This window comes from Bombina bombina, chromosome 7 (genome assembly GCF_027579735.1).
Source record: "Bombina bombina isolate aBomBom1 chromosome 7, aBomBom1.pri, whole genome shotgun sequence".
NCBI lineage: Eukaryota > Metazoa > Chordata > Amphibia > Anura > Bombinatoridae > Bombina > Bombina bombina.
Window position 1 is genome coordinate 391,820,065 of NC_069505.1, and position 26,818 is coordinate 391,846,882.

Genomic DNA, 26,818 nt, shown 5'->3' on the forward strand with positions numbered 1-26,818 from the left:
CCACTCATTTTGCACTTTATCTGGCAGGGTCTCACTCACAGACTGTCTACGTATCTCAGATCTCTGCAGTGACCACCACAGAAGGTAGCTCAGTCACCCTACAGTGTAACTACACCCTCAGTGAGGGAGAGATGGCAATCAAAGGCTGGTTAAAATGGTATCGACATTTTCTAAATGGGCCTGAGGTCTCTGATAAGAACCCAGATTTTAAAGGACGAGTTGAGAGAACAAGTCAGAGCGATTTCTTCAATAAAAGATCAGCCAATATCGTGTTGCACAGAGTGGAACCCACAGACACTGGGATGTACATCTGTAATGTTGCCTTTAGCCTTGAGAAATCAGCATACGGCAACGGGACATTCCTTAATGTGACAGGTAGGTTATAACTTCATTTCTGCTTCATATAACAGTGTGTGATGCAAATGTATTGTAATTACCAAAAGATAAAAAATATTTGTACATGGTCTACGAAGAGCTAATCAGAACATTACAAATAGAATGAGAGGGGCACACACCTTACCTACATCAGGGGCTAATGTGACAGCACAGGTACTAACAGTTACATTAAAAATAAATGACAGCACACCTCCCTATTAAATTTATCCTTTCTTCTTTATTCCATAGGAAGCAATACAATGACAGCAGTGCACAGGCAATACAATGACAGCAGTACACGGACAATACAATAGTAGCAGAACACAGCAAAACAACTGCAGCAGTACACAGGCAATAAAAGGACTGCAGTACAAAGGCAATACAAAGACAACAGTACACAGCATTGCAACGGCAGCAGTAAATAGGCAATACAAAGACAACAGTACACAGACAAACAACATCAGCAGTACACAGGCAATACAACAGCAGCAGTACACAGACAATACAACAGCAGCAGTACACAGATAATACAACAGCAGCAGTACACAGGTAATACAACAGCAGCAGTACACAGACAATACAACAGCAGCAGTACACAGACAATACAACAGCAGCAGTACACAGATAATACAACAGCAGCAGTACACAGGCAATACAACAGCAGCAGTACACAGACAATACAACAGCAGCAGTACACAGATAATACAACAGCAGCAGTACACAGGTAATACAACGGCAACAGTACACAGGTAATACAACATCAGCAGTACACAGGCAATACAACATCAGCAGTACACAGGCAATACAAAGACAACAGTACACAGACAATACAACAGCAGCAGTACACAGGCAATACAAAGACAACAGTACACAGGCAATACAAAGACAACAGTATACAGGCAATACAACAGCAGCAGTACACAGGCAATACAAAGACAACAGTACACAGGCAATACAAAGACAACAGTATATAGGCAATACAACAGCAGCAGTACACAGGTAATATGTTGTCTAATTAAATAGGGGGCGCCCTTATAGTTATAACGATACAATATATTGTTGTTACAAATGTCAAATAATATACTAAAGAGTTACTTTAAATGTGGACCTATCCACTCAATTGCCAAAACGGGCTATTACCCAATTCTTATACAAGCTATTTTGTTAAATATTAAAACAACAGTTGGTATGATACCACAGATATATATGGCACAATTTTGATAGAAATATATATAAACAGAGACAGTAGTGTATAACCATATATATAGAAACATGAAGTAGTGTATAACCATATATATAGAAACATGAAGTAGTGTATAACCATATATATAGAAACATGAAGTAATGTATAACCATATATATAGAAACATGAAGTAATGTATAACCATATATATAGAAACATGAAGTAGTGTATAACCATATATATAGAAACATGAAGTAGTGTTTAACCATATATATATAGAAACATGAAGTAGTGTATAACCATATATATAGAAACATGAAGTAGTGTTTAACCATATATATAGAAACATGAAGTAGTGTATAACCATATATATAGAAACATGAAGTAATGTATAACCATATATATAGAAACATGAAGTAGTGTTTAACCATATATATAGAAACATGAAGTAGTGTATAACCATATATATAGAAACATGAAGTAATGTATAACCATATATATAGAAAAATGAAGTAGTGTTTAACCATATATATAGAAACATGAAGTAATGTATAACCATATATATAGAAACATGAAGTAGTGTATAACCATATATATAGAAACATGAAGTAGTGTTTAACCATATATATAGAAACATGAAGTAATGTATAACCATATATATAGAAACATGAAGTAGTGTATAACCATATATATAGAAACATGAAGTAGTGTATAACCATATATATAGAAACATGAAGTAATGTATAACCATATATATAGAAAAATGAAGTAATGTATAACCATATATATAGAAACATGAAGTAATGTATAACCATATATATAGAAACATGAAGTAATGTATAACCATATATATAGAAACATTAAGTAATGTATAATCATATATATAGAAACATGAAGTAGTGTATAACCATATATATAGAAACATGAAGTAGTGTATAACCATATATATAGAAACATGAAGTAGTGTATAACCATATATATAGAAACATGAAGTAATGTATAACCATATATATAGAAACATGAAGTAATGTATAACCATATATATAGAAACATGAAGTAGTGTATAACCATATATATAGAAACATGAAGTAGTGTATAACCATATATATAGAAACATGAAGTAATGTATAATCATATATATAGAAACATGAAGTAGTGTATAACCATATATATAGAAACATGAAGTAGTGTATAACCATATATATAGAAACATGAAGTAGTGTATAACCATATATATAGAAACATGAAGTAGTGTATAACCATATATATAGAAACATGAAGTAGTGTATAACCATATATATAGAAACATGAAGTAATGTATAACCATATATATAGAAACATGAAGTAATGTATAACCATATATATAGAAACATGAAGTAATGTATAACCATATATATAGAAACATGAAGTAATGTATAACCATATATATAGAAACATGAAGTAGTGTATAACCATATATATAGAAACATGAAGTAGTTTATAACCATATATATAGAAACATGAAGTAGTGTTTAACCATATATATAGAAACATGAAGTAGTGTATAACCATATATATAGAAACATGAAGTAGTGTATAACCATATATATAGAAACATGAAGTAGTGTATAACCATATATATAGAAACATGAAAGTCTCTTATGATGTTGATGTGATCGATGGAGGCAGCAATCTGTGAAGGACCCAGCCTAGATCCAAGAACAGCAGTCTAGAAGAACAAGAAGAAACAGATGCACCACATGGCCCAATATTGCTTGATCCAAAGATATAATAATAGTGTTTATGGTTACACTTACATGTGTTGTAGCACTCCAAATAGTGCAATGGGAGCAGTCTGGGATCTTTAACAGTCACCTAGAAGACCGACCTCTTAAGATAAATGTATGACCTGTGATAGAAAGATACAAAAGACACAGAGGTGCCTATATGGCCTAGTATAGCCAAGGGTAATGCAGACAGATGGTATAATATGCTTAAGCCTGATGAAACAGCCACTGGCTGAGAAAAGCGTTGCTTGTTTTTAACTTTGTTTTAAATAACGTAAGTTTATTACTTTCAAACACTTGCTGCCTATATTTGAATTTATTGGACCAACTTTTTGGCCCCTTGGATCTTCTGGAGGTTTGGTGTCTCCTGCTTGCCCTGAACAAGTCTGTTGGGTGACTGAATTGATCCCATCCTGTTTTACTAGCATCATTGGAGATGCTACAACAAATGTGAGTGCATATTATACCATCTGTCTGCATTTCCCTTGGCTAAACTGTACTAGGCCATATAGGCACCTCTGTGTCTTTTGTATCTTTCTATCACAGATCATACATCTATCTTAAGAGGTCGGTCTTCTGGATGACTGTTATAGATCCCAGACTGCTCCCATTGCACTATTTGGAGTGCTACAACACATGTAAGTGTAACCATACACACTATTATTATATCTTTGGATCAAACAATATTGGGCCATGTGGCGCATCTGTTTCTTATTGTTCTTCTACACAGGTAATACAACATCAGCAGTACACAGGCAATTCAAAGACAACACTACACAGGCAAAACAACAGTAGCAGTACACAGGAAATATAACAGCAGCAGTACACAGGCAATACAAAGACAACAGTACACAGGCAATACAAAGACAACAGTACACAGGCAATACAACAGCAGCAGTACACAGGTAATACAACAGCAGCAGTACACAGGTAATACAACGGCAACAGTACACAGGTAATACAACATCAGCAGTACACAGGCAATACAACATCAGCAGTACACAGGCAATACAAAGACAACAGTACACAGGCAATACAAAGACAACAGTACACAGACAATACAACAGCAGCAGTACACAAGAAATACAACAGCAGCAGTACACAGGTAATACAACAACAGCAGTACACAGGCAATACAACAGCAGCAGTACACAGGCAATACAAAGACAACAGTACACAGGCAATACAAAGACAACAGTACACAGAAAATACAACAGCAGCAGTACACAGGTAATACAACAGCAGCAGTACACAGGTAATACAACATCAGCAGTACACAGGCAATACAAAGATAATAGTACACAGGAATTACAACAGCAGCAGTACACAGGTAATACAAAAGCCACAGTACACAGATAATACAACATCAGCAGTACACAGGCAATACAAAGACAGCAGTACACGGACAATACAATAGTAGCAGAACACAGCAAAACAACTGCAGCAGTACACAGGCAATAAAAGGTCTGCAGTACAAAGGCAATACAAAGACAACAGTATACAGCATTACAACAGCAGCAGTAAATAGGCAATACAAAGACAACAGTACACAGACAAACAACATCAGCAGTACACAGACAATACAACAGCAGCAGTACACAGACAATAAAACATTAGCAGTACACAGGCAATACAACAGCGGCAGTACACAGGCAATACAAAGGCAACAGTACACAGACAATACAAAGACAACAGTACACAGTCAATACAACAGCAGCAGTACACAGGTAATACAACAGCAGCAGTACACAAGCAATACAACATCAGCAGTACACAGGCAATACAAAGACAACAGAACACAGGCAATACAAAGACAACACTACACAGGCAAAACAACAGCAGCAGTACACAGGAAATACAACAACAGAAGTACACAGGCAATACAACAGCAGCAGTATACAGGCAATACCAAGAGAACAGTACACAGGCAATACAACAGCAGCAGTACACAGATAATACAACAGCAGCAGTACACAGGAAATACAACAGCAGCAGTACACAGGTAATACAACAGCAGCAGTACAAAGGCAATACAAAGACAACAGTACACAGGTAATACAACAGCAGCAGTACAAAGGCAATACAAAGACAACAGAACACAGGCAAAACAACAGCAGCAGTACACAGGAAATACAACAACAGAAGTACACAGGCAATACAACAGCAGCAGTATACAGGAAATACAACAGCAGCAGTACACAGGTAATACAACAGCAGCAGTACAAAGGCAATACAAAGACAACAGTACACAGGTAATACAACAGCAGCAGTACAAAGGCAATACAAAGACAACAGTACACAGGCAATACAAAGACAACAGTATACAGGCAATACAAAGATAACAGTACACAGAAAATACAACAGCAGCAGTACACAGGTAATACAACAGCAGCAGTACACAGGTAATACAACATCAGCAGTACACAGGCAATACAAAGACAACAGTACACAGGTAATACAACAGCAGCAGTACACAGGTAATACAACAGCAGCAGTACACAGGTAATACAACATCAGCAGTACACAGGCAATACAAAGACAACAGTACACAGGAAATACAGCAGCAGCAGTACACAGGTAATACAACAGCCGCAGTAAACAGGTAATACAACATCAGCAGTACACAGGCAATACAAAGACAACAGTACACAGGCAATACAAAGACAACAGTACACAGAAACTACAACAGCAGCAGTACACAGGTAATACAACACCAGCAGTACACAGGCAATACAAAGACAACAATACACAGGCAATACAACAGCAGCAGTACACAGGAAATACAACAGCAGCAGTACACAGGTAATACAACAGCAAACCAAAACAGCAGCAGTACACAGGTAATACAACAGCAGCAGTACACAGGCAATACAAAGACAACAGTACACAGGTATTACAAAGACAACAGTACACAGGAGATACAACAGCAGCAGTACACAGGTAATACAACAGCAGCAGTACACAGGCAATACAAAGACAACAGTACACAGGTCATATAACAGCAGCAATACACAGAAAATGCAACAGCAGCAGTACACAGGCAATACAACATCAGCAGTACACAGGCAATACAACAGCAACAGTTGACAGGCAATAAAACAGATATCTATCTATCTGTCTGTCTATATGTCTATCTATCTATCACCGAGATTACGAGTTTGGCGTTAGCCTTTAAAAGCAGCGTTGAGAGGTCCCAATGCTGCTTTTTACCTAACGCTGGTATTACGAGTCTGACAGGTAGAGGCTCACCGCTCACTTTTCTTCCTCGACTCGAGGCTACCGGAAATCCCCTTACGTCAATTGCATATCCTATCTTTTTAATGGGATTTGCGTAACGCTGGTATTACGAGTCTTGGAAGAAGTGAGCGGTAGACCTTCTCCTGGCAAGACTTCGACCGCATTTAAAAGTCAGTAGTTAAGAGTTTTATGGGCTAACGCTGGAACATAAAACTCTTAACTAAAGTGCTACAAAGTACACTAACACCCATAAACTACCTATTAACCCCTAAACCGAGGCCCCCCCACATCACAAACACTATAATAAAAATCTTTAACCCCTAATCTGCCGACCGGACATCGCCGCCACCTACATTATACCTATGAACCCCTAATCTGCTGCCCCTAACATCACTGCCACCTACATTATATTTATTAACCCTTAATCTGCCACCCCCAACGTCGCCGCCACCTACCTACAATTATTAACCACTAATCTGCCGACCGGACATCGTCGCCACTTTAATAACTGTTTTAACCCCTAAACCGCTGCACTCCCACCTCGCAAACACTAGTTACATTTTATCAACCCCTAATCTGCTGTCCCTAACATTGCCGACACCTACTTACATTTATTAACCCCTAATCTGCCACCCCCAACGTCGCAGCTACTATATTAAAGTTATTAACCCCTAAACCTAAGTCTAAACCTAACCCTAACCCCCCCTAACTTAAATATAATTTAAATTAAACGAAATACATTTAACATAATTAAATAAATGATTCTTATTTAAAACTAAATACTTACCTATAAAATAAATCCTAAGATAGCTTAGGATTTTATATTTATTTTACAGTTATTTTAACTAGGTACAATAGTAATTAAATAGTTATTAACTATTTAATAGCTACCTAGCTAAAATAAGTACAAAATTACCTGGAAAATAAATCCTAACCTAAATTACAATGACACTACACTATCATTAAATAAATTACCTAAACTACCTACAATTAATTACAATTAAATACAATAAACTAAATTATGAAACAAAACAAACACTAAATTACAGAAAAAAAATACAAGAATTTTAAACTAATTACACCTAATCCCCCTAATAAAATAAAAAAGCCCCCCAAAATAATAAAATTTCCCTACCCAATACTAAATTACAAATAGCCCTTAAAAGGTAAGTAATCAGCTCTTTTGCCTGAAAAAGAAAAATACATTACCCCCCCAACATTAAAACCCACCACCCACACTACTCTAAAACCCACCCAATCCCCCCTTAAAAAAACCTAACTCTAACCCCCTGAAGATCTCCCTACCTTGAGCCATCATACTTTCTATGCACCAAACCTAAAGAGATTAATATTGCAAGGAAACACACCGTTTTATTGTAAAATATTTAAGAACTGCCTTTTCAAAGTAACGGAACTTTTTAAATGGATTGAACAAGTTGATTGGCTGAAATACTAAAAAGCTGGTTTTGAGCAAATAACGTCTGGAAAACATCGCATTGTTCAACAATAATACGTTGCAATATTGCTTTGACCATAACTTGTTGCAATTTTGCCTTGAATTTATAAAAAACGACTTTTAAGTACTAAGCAAGTATCCATTTTAAAATAATTGCAAGAATTGTTGCATTTTTGAAAACACATACAGCTAGATTTAGAGTTTTGTCGGTAAAAAGCCACGTAGCTAACGCTGCTTTTTTTGCCAACGCACCCTTCCAACAACGCTGGTATTTAGAGTTGTCTGAGGGGCTGCGTTAGGCTCAAAAAACGGAGCATTGAGTCTAATTTAGCTCCACTTCAACCCTCAATACCAGCGTTGCTTACGGTAGCGGTAAGCTGGCAAAACGTGCTCGTGCACGATATCCCCATAGGAAACAATGGGGCTGTTTGGGCTGAAAAAAAAACTAACACCTGCAAAAAAGCAGCGTTCAGCTCCTAACGCAGCACCATTGTTTCCTATGGGGAAACACTTTCTAAGTCTGCACCTAACACCCTAACATGTACCCCGAGTCTAAACACCCCTAACCTTACAATTGTTGAAGAAATAATTAACATCAGACAGCTGTTCCAAATTAATAAGGTTATAATTGTACAATTAAACAAAATTACAACAAAATGACAACAGGTCATTTTACAGTAATACAGCGTGTGGCGCGCAGCATCAGATAAGGAACAGTGTCTCTTTTTATAGCCCATGTGCTGTGCCTCAGAGAATCTTCACAGTAAGCACCTTGTGGTCTTCTTCTTATCTTGTCCATACAAACTTTGGGTGTTACTGTAGCTGAAAAGTTCTATTTTGTATGCACAACAGAAAAATAGCTGAACTGACAAAAAGAAATGTAACTGTTTATAAATGTCATGTCATTCTAACACATGAGAAAAATATATACAGAATTAAAAAATATTTTTCCTTAACATTTCTCACCCTTTTGATAATTTTATTATCACATGTATTTATCTATTAGCTTGCGTTTATTATCACATGTATTTATCTATTAGCTTGCGTTTATTATCACATGTATTTATCTATTAGCTTGCGTTTATTATCACATGTATTTATCTATTAGCTTGCGTTTATTATCACATGTATTTATCTATTAGCTTGCGTTTATTATCACATGTATTTATCTATTAGCTTGCGTTTATTATCACATGTATTTATCTATTAGCTTGCGTTTATTATCACATGTATTTATCTATTAGCTTGCGTTTATTATCACATGTATTTATCTATTAGCTTGCGTTTATTATCACATGTATTTATCTATTACCTTGCGTTTATTATCACGCCATTATTACTTTGTGTCTCTCATTTGACTAACTAACAACCTTCCTACCTGGAAATGACCCCTTAGACAGACTGTATATCACTGAGTATACAGATAAGCTACATAGACAGTGGGATGCTGAGTCTCCATTCCAGATCTGCCTACATAGTTATCATTTCCTCTAAGCATTCACACATCTTTATTGGTTACACGCAAACACACAATATGCAATCTCTATCTAAACAGATAACAACAGCAGCCAGAACTGCATCCCTTCACAGGCCTGGGTCCAAATCCTGTAGTAGGCCCAAAGCTGATGAGGTGCAATTATGGGACCCCCTCGCAGAGATGAGATCTTCCACCTGTCTCCTAAAATGACTGGAGGGTCTGCAGAGAAGGCAGGTAGCTGAACTAGGTTATCGGTCGGTCATCTCTGTAGCTGTTGTATCATCACCCTAAATAATCGGTATCTTCATCTTTTTCTGCAACGAGAAACACAAATCATTAACAATTTCCAAACAATTAGGCACATTAGAATTACTCCTATCACTACCACTATGGGTTTTAAAAGATTTGTAAGCATATTTTTAAACCAGGTTCCAATCGATCCCATCCTTCCTTAGCTATATCTCTATATCTTTGTTGTAACTCTTTTACTTGCAGTCTCATTAATAATCCCATCCATAATACTAGTATATTTGTTAATTCTATTTGCTATCTCAATTCCCCAACCTGTCCAGGCAGGGAACCACATCCAGGCTTTATCTGCAGATGAGAATAATTCTTATTTATACCTTGTTTAAGGACCATTGGAATAATCTTACCATCTTTCCCAGCCATAGTTGAAACCATCTCATATTGTTATATAACTGAGTTTGACAGCTCCATTCATCATTGTCTGTCTGTTCAAGACAGGAACATCCAGGGGCACACAAAGCTTTTTATGTTAAACAAAAACATAAACTGTTAGAATCAGCAGTTAATGTATCACATGGTTCTTCGTTAGGTTCCATATTAAATGTTAAGGTAGCATTTCTACAATCTGTTTCCCCCCACATATACCTTGGGCAAACTTAATATGCAAGCTTTCATGTTTGCTATGTAATTAACATACATTGGCCCAAGACACATTATAGCTATAGAAACTATACCAGCAAGTTCTAAGTATGTACCTTGATCTGAGATAGCATTATGAACAGAGTTATCTATATCTATTTGAACATCATAGCTGTAATCTGTCACATTTAAATCATTAATTGATATTGGTACACCTATTAAAGGGATTCCTTTATGATTAGCAGGAACATGAGAGCATATCCAACAGTCTGTGGCATTCAGTTGCTTGGCGGTTTGTTGGTGTAAAAGCCAGATGGAATTTGTCCGTTTGTCACCCTTCACTGGTGTATAGAGGTATAAAACACAAAGAAAAGGACACAGAAAAAAACAGGACAGTATATGCATCTTGGTAGTTAGTTAACCCTCTTTGTCCCCAGTGGTCTCACCCTTTTGACACAGGTTTTTATCACCGGCCTGGAAGTTCACTTTCTTACAGTGAAAGGTGTGTATCCAGTTTGGTTTCCCTTCCACTTTGACTGAGGTGGGTGTTGTCAGTAACACCTGGTATGAGCCGTCAAACCGGGGCTCTAAGTGTCCCCTCACGTATCTTCTTATCACCACCCAGTCTCCAGGGTGCAGGTAGTGAGTTCCAGTTATTTGTTCTGGATCTGGTAATGAAGAGAAAACTTTTCCATACAAATTAGTCAGTTGCTCATGCAGCTGAACAACATAAACAGTTAGAGAAGCATACTGCCCATGTTAGTGGTGGCCTACCAAACAAAATTTCAAATGGCGAAAGGCCATGCTTTGCCTTTGGGGGTGTGTCTTACTGCAAACATTGCTAAAGGTAAGGCTTGTACCCAAGTAAGTTTTGTCTGCTCACAGATCTTAGCTATTTTATTTTTTAAAACACCATTGGCTTTCTCTACTTTCCCAGATGATTCATCTGCAACCCTTTCGTCATTTCTGCAAACACTTGCCCAGTAAAATGAGTCCCTTGATCAGATTCTACTGTTTTCAGGTAGACCATATCTGCACACAATTTCAGTTATCATTTTTTTTTCTGTTACACCTGCTGTTGCCTTGGCAACCGGCCAGGCCTCCACCCAAGAGGAAAACATGTCTACAAACACCAAAACATACTCATAAACACCACATTTGGGCAGCTGAATATAGTCTATTTGCAGGTTTTACAAGATGTTTCATCTCCACCTTTGTCAATTTACCTGGATTGTATTTAGCACAAATCATGCATTTCTTGCACCTTTCAGTTACAAATTGTGAGAAACCTGGTGCAAACCAACATTTATTAACACTTGCAATCATTCTTGCAATCATTCCCCCTTTGGAAACATGGAAAGGGAGATGAGATAAACTGGCTAAAACAGGATATAGCACTGTAGGTGCACATAATCTACCATCCCCATGTTTCCAAACCTCATTTTCCAGTTTGCAACCAGCGTTTTTCCACTTGCTCTGAATTAGGGAACCTGTTTAGTCTTGGAGGGTTTTTAAGACCTCCATTGCCCGATTCTCCACAGTTTCAGAGGACTGTGAGAGCTGCCTTCTTGGCTGCTTCATCTACCCTATTATTACCCATAGTGATAGGATCTATTGCTCGCTGATGTGCCTTTAATTTCATAACAGCTATAGCTCTATTGAAAACACTGCGGTCTGTTCCAGTGTCCACCAAACACTCCACAAAATGGTATGGCATGTCAGAGAGGGTCAGGCGAACAAAGGCATCACCCCCTCTGCTCTCAGACATGATTGGTAGCACTGGAAGCCCAGTCCATCAATTGTTCTCCCACAGTTATAACATTTACCTTTTCTGGGTTCCCCCTCATTTATCCCTTAAACTGTTTCTATTGGGGTTTCCCAGGGGCACATACTGGCATTACCGTTAGTATTTTCTTTTTCTATACTTCTATGTTCCTTTGTATTGAGCTCGCTAAGCTCATTAGTGTTGGGACTGATTTATCTCGCCAATCAAAATGGGTGGAAACCAATTTATCATGCATTTCTTTATTCAGTCCAGACACCAATGTGGCAGTGAGCATTTTCCCCATACCTTGGTCTTCAAAGTTACCTCCCCTTGGGGCATATACATCTTGCCATGAGGTGGTATTGGGCACATAAGATACTACAGTCAAAACTGGGGGCACAAATCATTTTCCCCAGCAATACTAAAACCCAACAATTTCCTTTTATTACTTAGAGCATGCAGTTGTAAACAATTTTCCATTTCATGTCTATTAGCAAAATATCATTATTCACTTGGTATTCTTTATTAAAGGAAAGGATCAGCAAGGCACCACTGGGAGTCAGCTGAACACATCAGGTAAACCAAAGAAAAGGTCCATCTATGTGCGGCCTACAATCAACAGCTAGCTCCCAGTAATGCATTCCTCCTCCCAAACCTACCTAGAAAAACATATATATATATATATATATATATATATATATATATATATATATATATATACAGTATATATACACAGTATACACATACATACATACATACATACATATATACATACATACATCTATACATATATACACACATATACAGAGCATACATACACATAGATATACATACACATACATATATATATACACAGTATACATACACAGTATACACATACATACATACATACATACATACATCTATACATATATACACACATATACAGAGCATACATACACATAGATATACATACACATACATATATGCATATACATATACAGCACACATGTACACACTGTGACATAAATATTCACACTCACAAGCATGTATTTACTATCAAATACACTTACAAAGATACTCACTGACAAACTGGCACACAGATTCTACACACTCTATAAAAAAATGCACACAAACCCCAGGACTAGGGCACATAGTCCACAAGGCCTTGGCATGCAGTCACAAATGGCAATAGACAGCTACTTGCCAGTGCCCACATACAATCAGACCCACAACCAAATATCTAACCTTATAAATGCAAGGGCTACCATTAATAACCAAATAACTTTCGGGGGGGGGGGGGAAGTACTAGTGGTCTTATCAGTAGTGAAAATACGTAGTAAAAGTGAAATTACCAATAAAGTAACTAGCATATCAGACCTCTTAAAGATTCACTACTAGAATCTTGTATATATTGTAATTTATATTAATTCTACTGCAAAGATATCACTAGGACCATAATGTACAAAGGGACAATGAGGGGTAGTTATCAACGTGTCAACTTTCCTGCCTTCGCCGGCCCAATACGCCCGCCTAAGCTCGCCTACCTTCGCCGCCACGGACCTGAAAAAATTTGTCTAAGTTATCAATAAATCTGTCAAAAAGCCGCGCACCAAGTACGGGGCGATGAGCAGCGGACTGTGAGAGTTATCACTCATCCGATCTCGCTGCTCTTCGGCTTTTTCACAGCTTTATTGCTAGCCTGTCACTAAGCACCCACACTAACTACACTGTTCTAACCCCTATACCGGAGCCCCCAGAGCCCCCCGCAACTCAATAAAGTTACTAACCCCTAAACCGCCGCTCCTAGACCCCGCCGCAACTCTTATAAATGTATTAACCCCTAAACCGCCGTTCCCGGACACCGCCGCAACCTACATTATACCTAGTAACCCCTATCCTGCCCCCCATACCGCCGCCCTCTATAATAAAGTTATTATCCCCTATCCTGCTGATCCCGCACCTCGCCGCAACTAAATAAATAGTTTAACCCCTAAACCGCCGCTCCCGGACCCTGCCGCAACCTATATTACATTTATTAACCCCTAATCTGCCCCCCCTACACGGTCGCCAAGAATAATAAATTTATTAACCCCTATCCTGCCCCCCACTACACCGCCGCCACTGTAATAAATTTACTAACCCCTAAACCTAAGTCTAACACTAACCCTAACACCCCCCTAACTTAAATATTAATTAAATAAATCTAAATAATATTTCTATTATTAACTAAATTAATCCTATTTAAAAATAAATACTTACCTTTAAAATAAACCCTAATATAGCTACAATATAAATAATAATTATATTGTAGCTATTTTAGGATTTATTTTTATTTTACAGGTAACTTTCAATTTATTTTAACTAGGTACAATAGCTATTAAATAGTTATTAACTATTTAATAGCTACCTAGCTAAAATAAACTGAAATTTACCTGTAAAATAAATCCTAACCTAAGTTACAATTACACCTAACACTACACTATACTTTAATAAGTTATTTATATTTAAAACTAAATACTTACCTGTAAAATAAACCCTAACGGCTAGATTTAGAGTTTGTCGGCCAAAGGGGTGCGTTAGCTACGCGTGCTTTTTTTCTCCTGCACCTTTTAAATACCGCTGGTATTTAGAGTTCACAGAATGGCTGGGTTTTCAGTGCGTTAAAAAAATGCAAAAAAGTAGCGTTCAGCTCTTAACGCAGCCCCATTGTTTTCTATGGGGAAACACTTCCTACGTCTGCACCTAACACTCTAACATGTACACCGAGTCTAAACACCCCTAACCTTACACTTATTAACCCCTAATCAGCTGCCCCCGCTATCGCTGACCCCTGCATATTATTATTAACCCCTAATCTGCCGCTCCATATAGCGCCGCTACCTACATTATCCCTATGTACCCCTAATCTGCTGCCCCTAACACCGCCGACCCCTATATTATATTTATTAACCCCTAATCTGCCCCCCACAATGTCGCCGCCAGCTACCTACAATAATTAACCCCTAATCTGCCGATCGGAGCTCACCGCTACTATAATAAATGTATTAACCCCTAAAGCTAAGTCTAACCCTAACACTAACACCCCCTAAGTTAAATATAATTTTTATCTAACGAAATAAATGAACTCTTATTAAATAAATTATTCCTATTTAAATCTAAATACTTACCTGTAAAATAAACCCTAATATAGCTACAATATAAATTATAATTATATTGTAGCTATTTTAGGATTAATATTTATTTTACAGGCAACTTTGTATTTATTTTAACCAGGTACAATAGCTATTAAATAGTTAAGAACTATTTATTAGCTACCTAGTTAAAATAATTACAAAATTACCTGTAAAATAAATCCTAACCTAAGTTACAATTAAACCTAACACTACACTATCAATAAATAAATTAAATAAACTACCTACAATTATCTACAATTAAACCTAACACTACACTATCAATAAATAAATTAAATACAATTCCTACAAATAAATACAATTAAATAAACTAACTAAAGTACAAAAAATAAAAAAGAACTAAGTTACAAAAAATAAAAAAAATATTTACAAACATTAGAAAAAAATTACAACAATTTTTAACTAATTACACCTACTCTAAGCCCCCTAATAAAATAACAAAGCCCCCCAAAATAAAAAAAATGCCCTACCCTATTCTAAATTACAAAAGTTCAAAGCTCTTTTACCTTACCAGCCCTTAAAAGGGCCCAAAGAATTCAGCTCTTTTGCCTGTAAAAAAAAACATACAATACCCCCCCAACATTACAACCCACCACCCACATACCCCTAATCTAACCCAAACCCCCCTTAAATAAACCTAACACTAAGCCCCTGAAGATCTTCCTACCTTGTCTTCACCATGCCAGGTATCACCGATCGCTTCAGGCTCCAAAATCTTCATCTAAGCCCAAGCGGGGGCTGGCGATCCATAATCCGGCGGCTGAAGAGGTCCAGAAGAGGCTCCAAAGTCTTCATCCTATCCGGGAAGAAGAGGCGATCCGGACCGGCAACCATCTTGATCCAAGCGGCATCTTCTATCTTCATCCGATGACGACCAGCTCCATCTTGAAGACCTCCACCACAGACCCATCTTCTTCTTCCGACGACTTCCCGACGAATGACGGTTCCTTTAAGGGACGTCATCCAAGATGGCGTCCCTCAAATTCCGATTGGCTGATAGGATTCTATCAGCCAATCGGAATTAAGGTAGGAAAATTCTGATTGGCAGATGGAATCAGCCAATCAGAATCAAGTTCAATCCGATTGGCTGATTCAATCAGCCAATCAGATTGAGCTCGCATTCTATTGGCTGTTCCGATCAGCCAATAGAATGCGAGCTCAATCTGATTGGCTGATCGGATCAGCCAATCGGATTAAACTGGATTCTGATTGGCTGATTCCATCAGCCAATCAGAATTTTCCTACCTTAATTCTGATTGGCTGATAGAATCCTATCAGCCAATCGGAATTCGAGGGACGCCATCTTGGATGACGTCCCTTAAAGGAACCGTCATTCGCCGGGAAGTCGTCGGAAGAAGAAGATGGGTCCGCGGTGGAGGTCTTCAAGATGGAGCCGGTCGTCATCGGATGAAGATAGAAGATGCCGCTTGGATCAAGATGGTTGCCGGTCCGGATCGCCTCTTCTTCCCGGATAGGATGAAGACTTTGGAGCCTCTTCTGGACCTCTTCAGCCGCCGGATAATGGATCGCCAGCCCCCGCTTGGGCTTGGATGAAGATTTCGGAGCCTGGAACGATCGGTGATACCTGGCATGGTGAAGACAAGGTAGGAAGATCTTCAGGGGCTTAGTGTTAGGTTTATTTAAGGGGGGCTTGGGTTAGATTAGGGGTATGTGGGTGGTGGGTTTTAATGTTGGGGGGGTATTGTATGTTTTTTTTTACAGGCAAAAGAGCTGAATTCTTTGGGGCATGCCCCACAAAGGGCCCTTTTAAGGGCTGGTAAGGTAAAAGAGCTTTGAACTTTTTTAATTTAGAATAGGGTAGGGCATTTTTTTATTTTGGGGGGCTTTGTTATTTTATTAGGGGGCTTAGAGTAGGTGTAATTAGTTTAAAATTGTTGTAATATTTTTCTTATGTTTGTAAATATTTTTTTATTTTTTGTAACTTAGTTCTTTTTTATTTTTTGTACTTTAGTTAGTTTATTTAAATGTATTTATTTGTAGGTATTGTATTTAATTAATTTATTGATAGTGTAGTGTTAGGTTTAATTGTAGGTAATTGGAGGTATTTTATTTAATTAATTTATTGATAGTGTAGTGTTAGGTTTAATTGTAACTTAGGTTAGGATTTATTTTACAGGTAATTTTTGTAATTATTTTAACTAGGTAACTATTAAATAGTTATTAACTATTTAATAGCTATTGTACCTGTTTAAAATAATTACAAAGTTACCTGTAAAGTAAATATAAATCCTAAAATAGCTACAATATAATTATAATTTATATTGTAGCTATATTAGGATTTATTTTACAGGTAAGTATTTAGCTTTAAATAGGAATAATTTATTTAATAATAGTTAATTTATTTTGTTAGATTTAAATTATATTTAACTTAGGGGGTGTTAGGGTTAGGGTTAAACTTAGCTTTAGGGGTTAAAAAATTTATTAGAATAGCGGTGAGATCCGGTCGGCAGATTAGGGGTTAATGTTTAAAGTTAGGTGTCGGTGATGTTAGGGAGGGCAGATTAGGGGTTAATACTATTTATTATAGGGCTATTGAGGCGGGAGTGAGGCGGATTAGGGGTTAATAGCTTTATTATAATAGCGGCGCGGTCCGGTCGGCAGATTAGGGGTTAATAAGTGTAGGCAGGTGGAGGCGACGTTGAGGGGGGCAGATTAGGGGTTAATAAATATAATATAGGGGTCGGCGGTGTTAGGGGCAGCAGATTAGGGGTACATAAGTATAACGTACCTTGCGGCGGCGTGCGGACGGCAGATTAGGGGTTAAAAAAATTTAATAGAGTGACGGCGATGTGGGGGGACCTCGGTTTAGGGGTACATAGGTAGTTTATGGGTGTTAGTGTACTTTAGAGCACAGTAGTTAAGAGCTTTATAAACCGGCGTTAGCCCAGAAAGCTCTTAACTACTGTTTTTTTTCTGCGGCTGGAGTTTTGTTGTTAGATTTCTAACGCTCACTTCAGCCACGACTCTAAATACTGGCGTTAGAAAGATCCCATTGAAAAGATAGGATACGCAATTGACGTAAGGGGATCTGCGGTATGGAAAAGTCGCGGCTGGAAAGTGAGCGTTAGACCCTTTAATGACTGGCTCCAAATACCAGAGGGCGGTAAAAACCAGCGTTAGGAGCCCGCCCAACTCTAAATCTAGGCCTAAGATAGCTACAATGTAATTAATAATTACATTGTAGCTATTTTAGGATTTTTATTTATTTATTTTACAGGTAACTTTGTATTTATTTTAGCTAGTTAGAATAGTTATTAAATAGTTATTAACTATTTAATAACTACCTAGCTAAAAGAAATACAAAATTACCTGTAAAATAAATCCTAACCTAAGTTACAAATAAACCTAACACTACACTATCATTACATTAATTAAATAAATTAACTACAAATAACTACAATTATTTTAAAGGTAAGTATTTATTTTTAAATAGGATTAATTTAGTTAATAATTGAAATATTATTTAGATTTATTTAATTAATATTTAAGTTAGGGGGTGTTAGGGTTAGTGTTAGACTTAGGTTTAGGGGTTAATAAATTTATTACAGTGGCGGCGGTGTAGGGGGGGCAGGATAGGGGTTAATAAATGTATTATAGGTGGCGACGGTGTAGGGGGGGCAGATTAGGGGTTAATAAATTTAATATAGGATGCGGCGGGGTCCGGGAGCGGCGGTTTAGGGGTTAAACTATTTATTTAGTTGCGGCGAGGTGCGGGATCGGCAGGATAGGGGTTAATAACTTTATTATAGAGGGCGGCGGTATAGGGGGGCAGGATAGGGGTTACTAGGTATAATGTAGGTTGCGGCGGTGTCCGGGAGCGGCGGTTTAGGGGTTAATACATTTATTATAGCTGCGGTGGGGTCTAGGAGCGGCGGTTTAGGGGGTAATAACTTTATTTAGTTGCGGCGATGTAGGGGGGGCAGATTAGCGGTGTTTAGACTCGGGGTACATGTTAGGGTGTTAGGTGTAGACAGCTCCCATAGAAATCAATGGGATGTCTGGCAGCAGCGAACTTGTACTTTCGCTATGGTCAGACTCCCATTGATTCCTATGGGATCCGCTGCCTCCAGGGCGATTGAAAACCAGGTACGCTGGGCCGTAAAAGTGCAGAGTGTACCTGCTAGTTTTTTGATAACTAGCAAAAGTAGTCAGATTGCGCCGCACTTGTGTGCGGAACATCTGGAGTGACGTAAGAATCGATCTGTGTCGGACTGAGTCCGGCGGATCGAAGCTTACGTCACAAAATTCTACTTTTGCCGGTCTCTAGCCTTTGATAACTAAGGCGAATCAGTCTCGCCACAAATACGCTGCGGAATTCCAGCGTATTTGATGTTGACGGCTTGATAACTACCCCCCAATGTATGGCTATTGCAGTGTCACTTGTGCAAGTCACAGTAGTGCTAGCCTTTTAAAACTCCAGTTAACCCATATAAATACCAAGCAGGGATGTAAAAGCCCTAGATGCCCCCAAGCATAGCATACACTCTTATGTCTTTTAATGGAAGACTTTCATATGTGTGTGTGCAAAACATACATAATCTTACATTTAATTCAGTTGAACAAAAAGTTTCTAGCAGCACATAAAGTCTAGGACAAAAAAGGGTTAAAAAAAAACAACAACAAAAATTGTTCTGCTGTGTGCTAGAGGGAGGGGGGTTGGAAGCCCCCACCCAGTACAGCAGCTGCAGCACACATCAGAGAAACTGGATTCTAAACATACTTTGTCTTCTACAGAAAAAATACATTGGGCTGTTTCTGATAGGATTCTACAGTTATTTTTATAGAGATTTTGCTAGTGGAATAATTCAAACGTTCCCCCTTTGGAAATCCAACATCCATTCCCTTAGTCAGTTTGCACCATTCAGGCAGATGCCAGCTGACCCACGTACTATATTCCTTATACATTTCCTCCTGTGGGCTATTGAGGAAATTTTGGACATCCATTGCTTAAGGATGACCTCATGTCACCCTTGCTAAAAATCGTTTCTCATAGTCCAACTATGATGGAGGGGACTCTTACCTTTCTCTCTCGACTCTTAGCAGTACTGTGGCTGTCAGGGAAAGTCCCACACTAAAAAATCCCACACTAAAAATCCCTCCTAATTTTCCAACAAACCCAAATAATAAACAGTAGGGAGACAAATCCTAAAAGTACTTGGCCTCTTATATCATCAAAATCAAAGCATGCTAGGGGACTTACATCAACAGTTTTATATATCATTAGAGACAAGTCTACTACAGCTCAGGGATGCGCCTTTCAGTATAGGAGCGTGCAAGCTAATTCTGCACCTACCCAGACTTAACCTTCTGTTGTTCCTTTGCTGTACAGACAATTTTAGTAACAGTTTACTTAACAAACACAGAAAATTGAAAACATTTGTCTCTGAGCACAGTAGAATCCTCTTACTTAACACACTACTGCTCCCACTTGCTTTCTCCGCAGAGGGGCGTCTTGGAGCAGTACATTCACACGCCGTAAAGGACCTCTTAAACTCACACATTCATAACAAAAGATGTTAAAACATAAAACATAAAATACAACTGTCTCAGGTTCTTGGGAGTTTGTACTCACGACAGGACAGAGGGTTTAGGAATCAGAGGATAGGAGAGCAATTTGAGAAACAAAGGTTCTCACCTTTTTGGCGCCTGTGGTCTCCTGTCCTCATAGTTCCGGTCCTGGCTCCGTCCACAATCGCTTTCAAACTCCCGGGTTTCGGCACCAAATTGTTGAAGAAATAATTAACATCAGACAGCTGTTCCAAATTAATAAGGTTATAATTGTACAATTAAACAAAATTACAACAAAATGACAACAGGTCACTTTACAGTAATACAGCGTGTGGCGCGCAGCATCAGATAAGGAACAGTGTCTCTTTTTATAGCCCATGTGCTGTGCCTCAGAGAATCTTCACAGTAAGCACCTTGTGGTCTTCTTCTTATCTTGTCCATGCAAACTTTGGGTGTTACTGTAGCTGAAAAGTTCTATTTTGTATGCACAACAGAAAAATAGCTGAACTGACAAAAAGAAATGTAACTGTTTAAAAATGTCATGTCATTCTAACACATGAGAAAAATTTTCATTAACACACTTATTAACCTCTAATCTGCCGCCCCCGCTATCGCTGACACCTGCATTATACTATTAACCCCTAATCTGCCGCTCCGTACACCGCCGCAACCTACATTATACTTATGAACCTCTAATCTGCTGCCCCTAACACAGCCGACCCCTATATTATATTTATTAACCCCTAATCTGCTCCCCCAATGTCGCCGCTACCTACCTACACTTATTGACCCCTAATCTGCCGACCGGACCTCGCCGCCACTATAATAAATGTATTAACCCCTAAACCGCCGCACTCCCGCCTCGCAAACACTATAATAAATAGTATTAACCCCTAATCTGCCCTCCTTAACATCGCCCCCACCTACCTACAATTATTAACCCCTAATCTGCCGCCCGCACCGTCGCCGCTACTATAATAAAGTTATTAACCCCTAAAACTAACTCTAACCCTAACCCTAACACCCCCCTAACATAAATATAATTTATATTAAATGAAATAATATTCCTAAAATTAACTAAATTATTCCTATTTAAAAACTAAATACTTACCTATCAAATAAACCCTAATATAGCTACAATGTAATTAATTATTACATTGTAGCTATTTTAGGATTTATATTTATTTTACAGGCAACTTTATATTTATTTTAACTAGGTACAATAGCTATTAAATAGTTAATAACTATTTAATAGCTATCTAGTTAAATTAAATACAAAATTACCTGTAAAATAAATCCTAACCTAAGTTACAATTAAACCCAACACTACACTATCATTAAATTAATTAAATAAATTACCTACAATTACCTAAAATAAAATACAATAAAATAAACTATTCTATAATACAAAAAAACTAACTAAATTACAAAAAATAAAAAAGAATTACAAGCAGTTTAAACTAATTACACCTAATCTAAACCCCCTAATAAAATAAAAAAGTCCACCAAAATAAAAAATTTCAGCTCTTTTACCAGCCTTGCCCCAAAGTAATCAGCTCTTTTGCATGACAATAAAAATACAATACCTCCCCCCCAACATTACAACCCACCACCCACATACCCCTACTCTAACCCACCCAACCCCACCCTATAAAAACCTATCACTAACCCCCTGAAGATCTCCCTACCTTGAGTCGTCTTCACCCAGCCGAGCCGAATTCTTCATCCAAGCGGAGCAAGAAGGTGTCCTCCATCCGGTAGAAGTCTTGATCCAAGCGGCAAAGAAGAGGTCCTCCATCCGGGCGAAGTCTTGATCCAAGCGGCAAAGAAGAGGTCTTCCATCCGGGCGATGTCTTCTTCCAAGCGGCATCTTCTATGTTCTTTCTTCCGGATCCATCTTCATCCCGCCGACGCGGAACATATTCCTTCCCCGACGGACTAACGACGAATGAAGGTTCCTTTAAGGGACGTCATCCAAGATGGCGTCCCTTCAATTCCGATTCGCTGATAGAATTCTGCAATCAGCCAATCAGATTGAAGTTCAATCCGATTGGCTGATCCAATCAGCCAATCGTATTGAACTCGCATTCTATTGGCTGTTCCGATCAGCCAATAGAATGCGAGTTCAATACGATTGGCTGATTGGATCAGCCAATCGGATTGAACTTCAATCTGATTGGCTGATTGCATCAGCCAATCAGATTTTTTCTACCTTAATTCCGATTGGCTGATAGAATTCTATCAGCCAATCGGAATTGAAGGGACGCCATCTGGGATGACGTCCCTTAAAGGAACCTTCATTCGTCGTTAGTCCGTCGGGGAAGGAGGATGTTCCGCGTCGGCGGGATGAAGATGGATCTGGAAGATAGAAGATGCCGCTTGGAAGAAGACATCACCCGGATGGAAGACCTCTTCTTTGCCGCTTGGATCAAGACTTCTACCGGATGAAGGACATCTTCTTGCTCCGCTTGGATGAAGAATTTGGCTCGGCTGGGTGAAGACGACTCAAGGTAGGGAGATGTTCAGGGGGTTAGTGATAGTTTTTTTTAAGGGGGATTTGGGTGGGTTAGAGTAGGGGTATGTGGGTGGTGGGTTGTAATGTTGGGGGTGTATTGTATTTTTATTTTCATGCAAAAGAGCTGATTACTTTGGGGCAAGGCCTCACAAAAAGCCCTTTTAAGGGCTGGTAAAAGAGCTGATTACTTTTGTATTTTAGAATAGGGTAGGGAATTTTTTATTTTGGGGGGCTTTTTTATTTTATTAGGGGGTTTAGATTAGGTGTAATTAGTTTAAACTGCTTGTAATTCTTTTTTATGTTTTGTAATTTAGTGTTTGTTTTCTTTTGTATTATAGAATAGTTTATTTTATTTTATTTTAGGTAATTGAAGGTAATTTATTTAATTAATTTAATGATAGTGTAGTGTTAGGTTTAATTGTAACTTAGGTTAGGATTTATTTTACAGGTAATTTTGTATTTATTTTAACTAGGTAGCTATTAAATAGTTATTAACTATTTAATAGCTATTGTACCTAGTTAAAATAAATACAAAGTTGCCTGTAAAATAAATATTCATAGGGATAATGTAGGTGGCGCCGGTGTCCAGTCGGCAGATTAGGGGTTAAACATTTTTATTAGAGTGGCGGCGATGTGGGGGGGCCTCGGTTTAGGGGTACATAGGTACTTTATTGGTATTAGTGTACTTTAGAGCACAGTAGTTAAGAGCTTTATATTCCGGTGTTAGCCCATAAAGCTCTTAACTACTGACTTTTTTTGGTGTTAGGAGTCTTGTCGGTAGAGGGTCTACCGCTCACTTCTCCAAAGACTCCTAATACCAGCGTTAGGCAGATCCCATTGAAAAGATAGGATACGCAATTGGCGTAAGGTGATCTGCGGTAACCTGGAATCGCGGTAGGGAAGTGAGCGGTAGATCCTTTCCTGCCTGACTCTAAATACCAGCGGGCGGCCAAAAGCAGCGTTAGGACCCCTTAACGCTGCTTTTGACGGCTAACGCCAAAATCTAAATCTAGGTGATAACTTTTTATACATATTTGTGTATTTTTTGGGGATTATTCCATTATTTATTCATTTAGATAGTTGTGGCCACAACTGAAATTTTAAAATTGTATTTTATTATAAGCATTAATAAAATCTTTATTTGTATAGTTGATCAAATGTTTTTTATATGTTTTTTTATGAGTTTATATATAATCTTTACTTGTTGATTTAATTGAACATATAGAAATAGTTAACCTTCAGCCCTGATATTCTTAGGGGTGCAACTCTCTATAACTTTTTACTATAACTAAAATTCTGCTTCATATAACAGGTTAACCAAAGTGTGTGATACATATGTACTGTACATACCAAGGGGCCGATTTTTCAAGGGCCGAATGGCCCCTGATGCCCCTGTTTCCTCGCAAAAATAGCAGTTATGAAGCAGCGGTCTTAAGACCGCTGCTCCTTAACTGGTCCGCTGCCTCTAAAGGCTGCAGACATCAATCCGCCCGATCCTATACTATCGGGTTGATTGACACCCCCTGCTAGTCTCCGATTGGCCGCTAATCTGCAGGGGGCGGTATTGCACAAGCAGTTCACCAGAGCTGCTTGTGTGATGTTAAATGCCGACAGTGTATCATGTCCACCAGACATTAGTAAATCAGCCCCCAAAAGTTAAAAAATATTTGGACATGGTCTACGAAGAGCTAATCAGAACATTACAAATAGAATCAGAGGTGCACACACCTTACCTACATCTGGGGCTAATGTGACAGCACAGGTACTAACAGTTACATTAAAAATAAATGACAGCAGACCTCCCTATTAAATGTATCCTTTCTTCTTTATTCCATAGGAAGCAATACAATGACAGCAGTGCACAGGCAATTAAACAGCAGCTATCTATCTATCTATCTATCTATCATCTATCTATCTATCTATCTATCTATCTATCATCATCTATCTATCTATCTATCTATCTATCTATATGTCTATCTATCTATATTTGTATCTATCTGTCTATATGTCTATCTATCTATATTTGTATCTATCTGTCTATATGTCTGTCTATCTATCTATATATCTATCTATCTAATCTATCTACTGTATCTATGTATCTATCTGTCTATATGTCTATCTATCTATGTATCTATCTGTCGTTGAGGCCCATTTATCAAGCTCCGTATGGAGCTTGTGGGCCCGTGTTTTTGGCGAGTCTTCAGACTCACCAGAAACAGCAGTTATGAAGCAGCGGTCTAAAGACAGCTGCTCCATAACCTTGTCCACCTGCTCTAAACAGGCGGACAGGAATCGTCACAATTGACACCTCCCTGCTGGCGGCCCATTGGCCGCGAGTCTTCAGGGGGCGGCGTTGCACCAGCAGCTCTTGTGAGCTGCTGGTGCAATGCTGAATATGGAGAGCGTATTGCTCTCCGCATTTAGCGAGGTCTGTCGTTGTTAAATAGGCCTCTATATGTCTATCTATCTGTCTATATGTCTATTTATCTATGTATCTGTCTATCATCTATCTATCTATCTATCTATCTATCTATCTATGTATCTATCTGTCTATATGTCTATCTCTCTATGTATCAATCTGTCTATCTATCTATCTATCTATCTATCTATGTATCTATCTGTCTATATGTCTATCTATGTATCTATCTATCTGTCTATCTATCTATCTATCTATCTATCATGTGCCTTTCTATGTATCTATCTTTCTATATGTCTATCTATGTGTCTGTCTATCATCTATTTTTTTATATTTGTTTATCAATACTTGAACTCCCTCTAGGACCTATGTGTTTAATCTATTTTGCTTCATATAACAGAGATATAGCTCAGTATGTTACAATATGTTACAGAATTGTATAGTACTATAATACAAATACACATATAAAACTTAGTGAGGTCATCAATGAGTCTGGCTAATTAAGCTAACAAACAGTCCCACTCACTCTACACTTTATCTGGCAGGGTCTCACTCACAGACTGTCTACGTATCTCAGATCTCTGCAGTGACCACCACAGAAGGTAGCTCAGTCACCCTACAGTGTAACTACACCCTCAGTGAGGGAGAGATGGCAAGCACAGGCTGGTTCAAATGGTATCAACATATAGTAAATGGGCCTGAGGTCTCTGATAAGAACCCAGATTTTAAAGGACGAGTTGAGAGAACAAGTCAGAGCGATTTCTTCAATAAAAGATCAGCCAATATCGTGTTGCACAGAGTGGAACTCACAGACACTGGGATGTACATCTGTAATGTTGCCTTTAACCTTGAGAAATCAGCATACGGCAACGGGACATTCCTTAATGTGACAGGTAGGTTATAACTTAATTTCTGCTTCATTTAAAAGTTTAACCAAAGTGTGTGATGCAAATTTACTAAAAGCTAAGAAATATTTGGACATGGTCTGTCATTGTAATTAATTCTATGACAAGCTAAATATCATAATATTGTATCTAG

At 38.1% G+C, this 26,818-nt stretch overlaps 1 protein-coding gene across 1 annotated transcript in view; it reads left to right on the forward strand.

Annotated features, from left to right (window-relative positions):
* The window catches only part of LOC128636393 (natural cytotoxicity triggering receptor 3), a 29,564-nt gene extending 3,043 nt beyond the window's left edge, over positions 1-26,521 (forward strand). Inside the window, exons 2-4 of the mRNA XM_053689413.1 lie at positions 28-375; positions 26,326-26,455; positions 26,512-26,521. Of these exons, the coding sequence (XP_053545388.1) occupies positions 28-375; positions 26,326-26,455; positions 26,512-26,521 (488 nt within the window). The remainder of the gene's footprint in view (positions 1-27; positions 376-26,325; positions 26,456-26,511) is intronic.
* Positions 26,522-26,818: the final 297 nt, after the last annotated feature.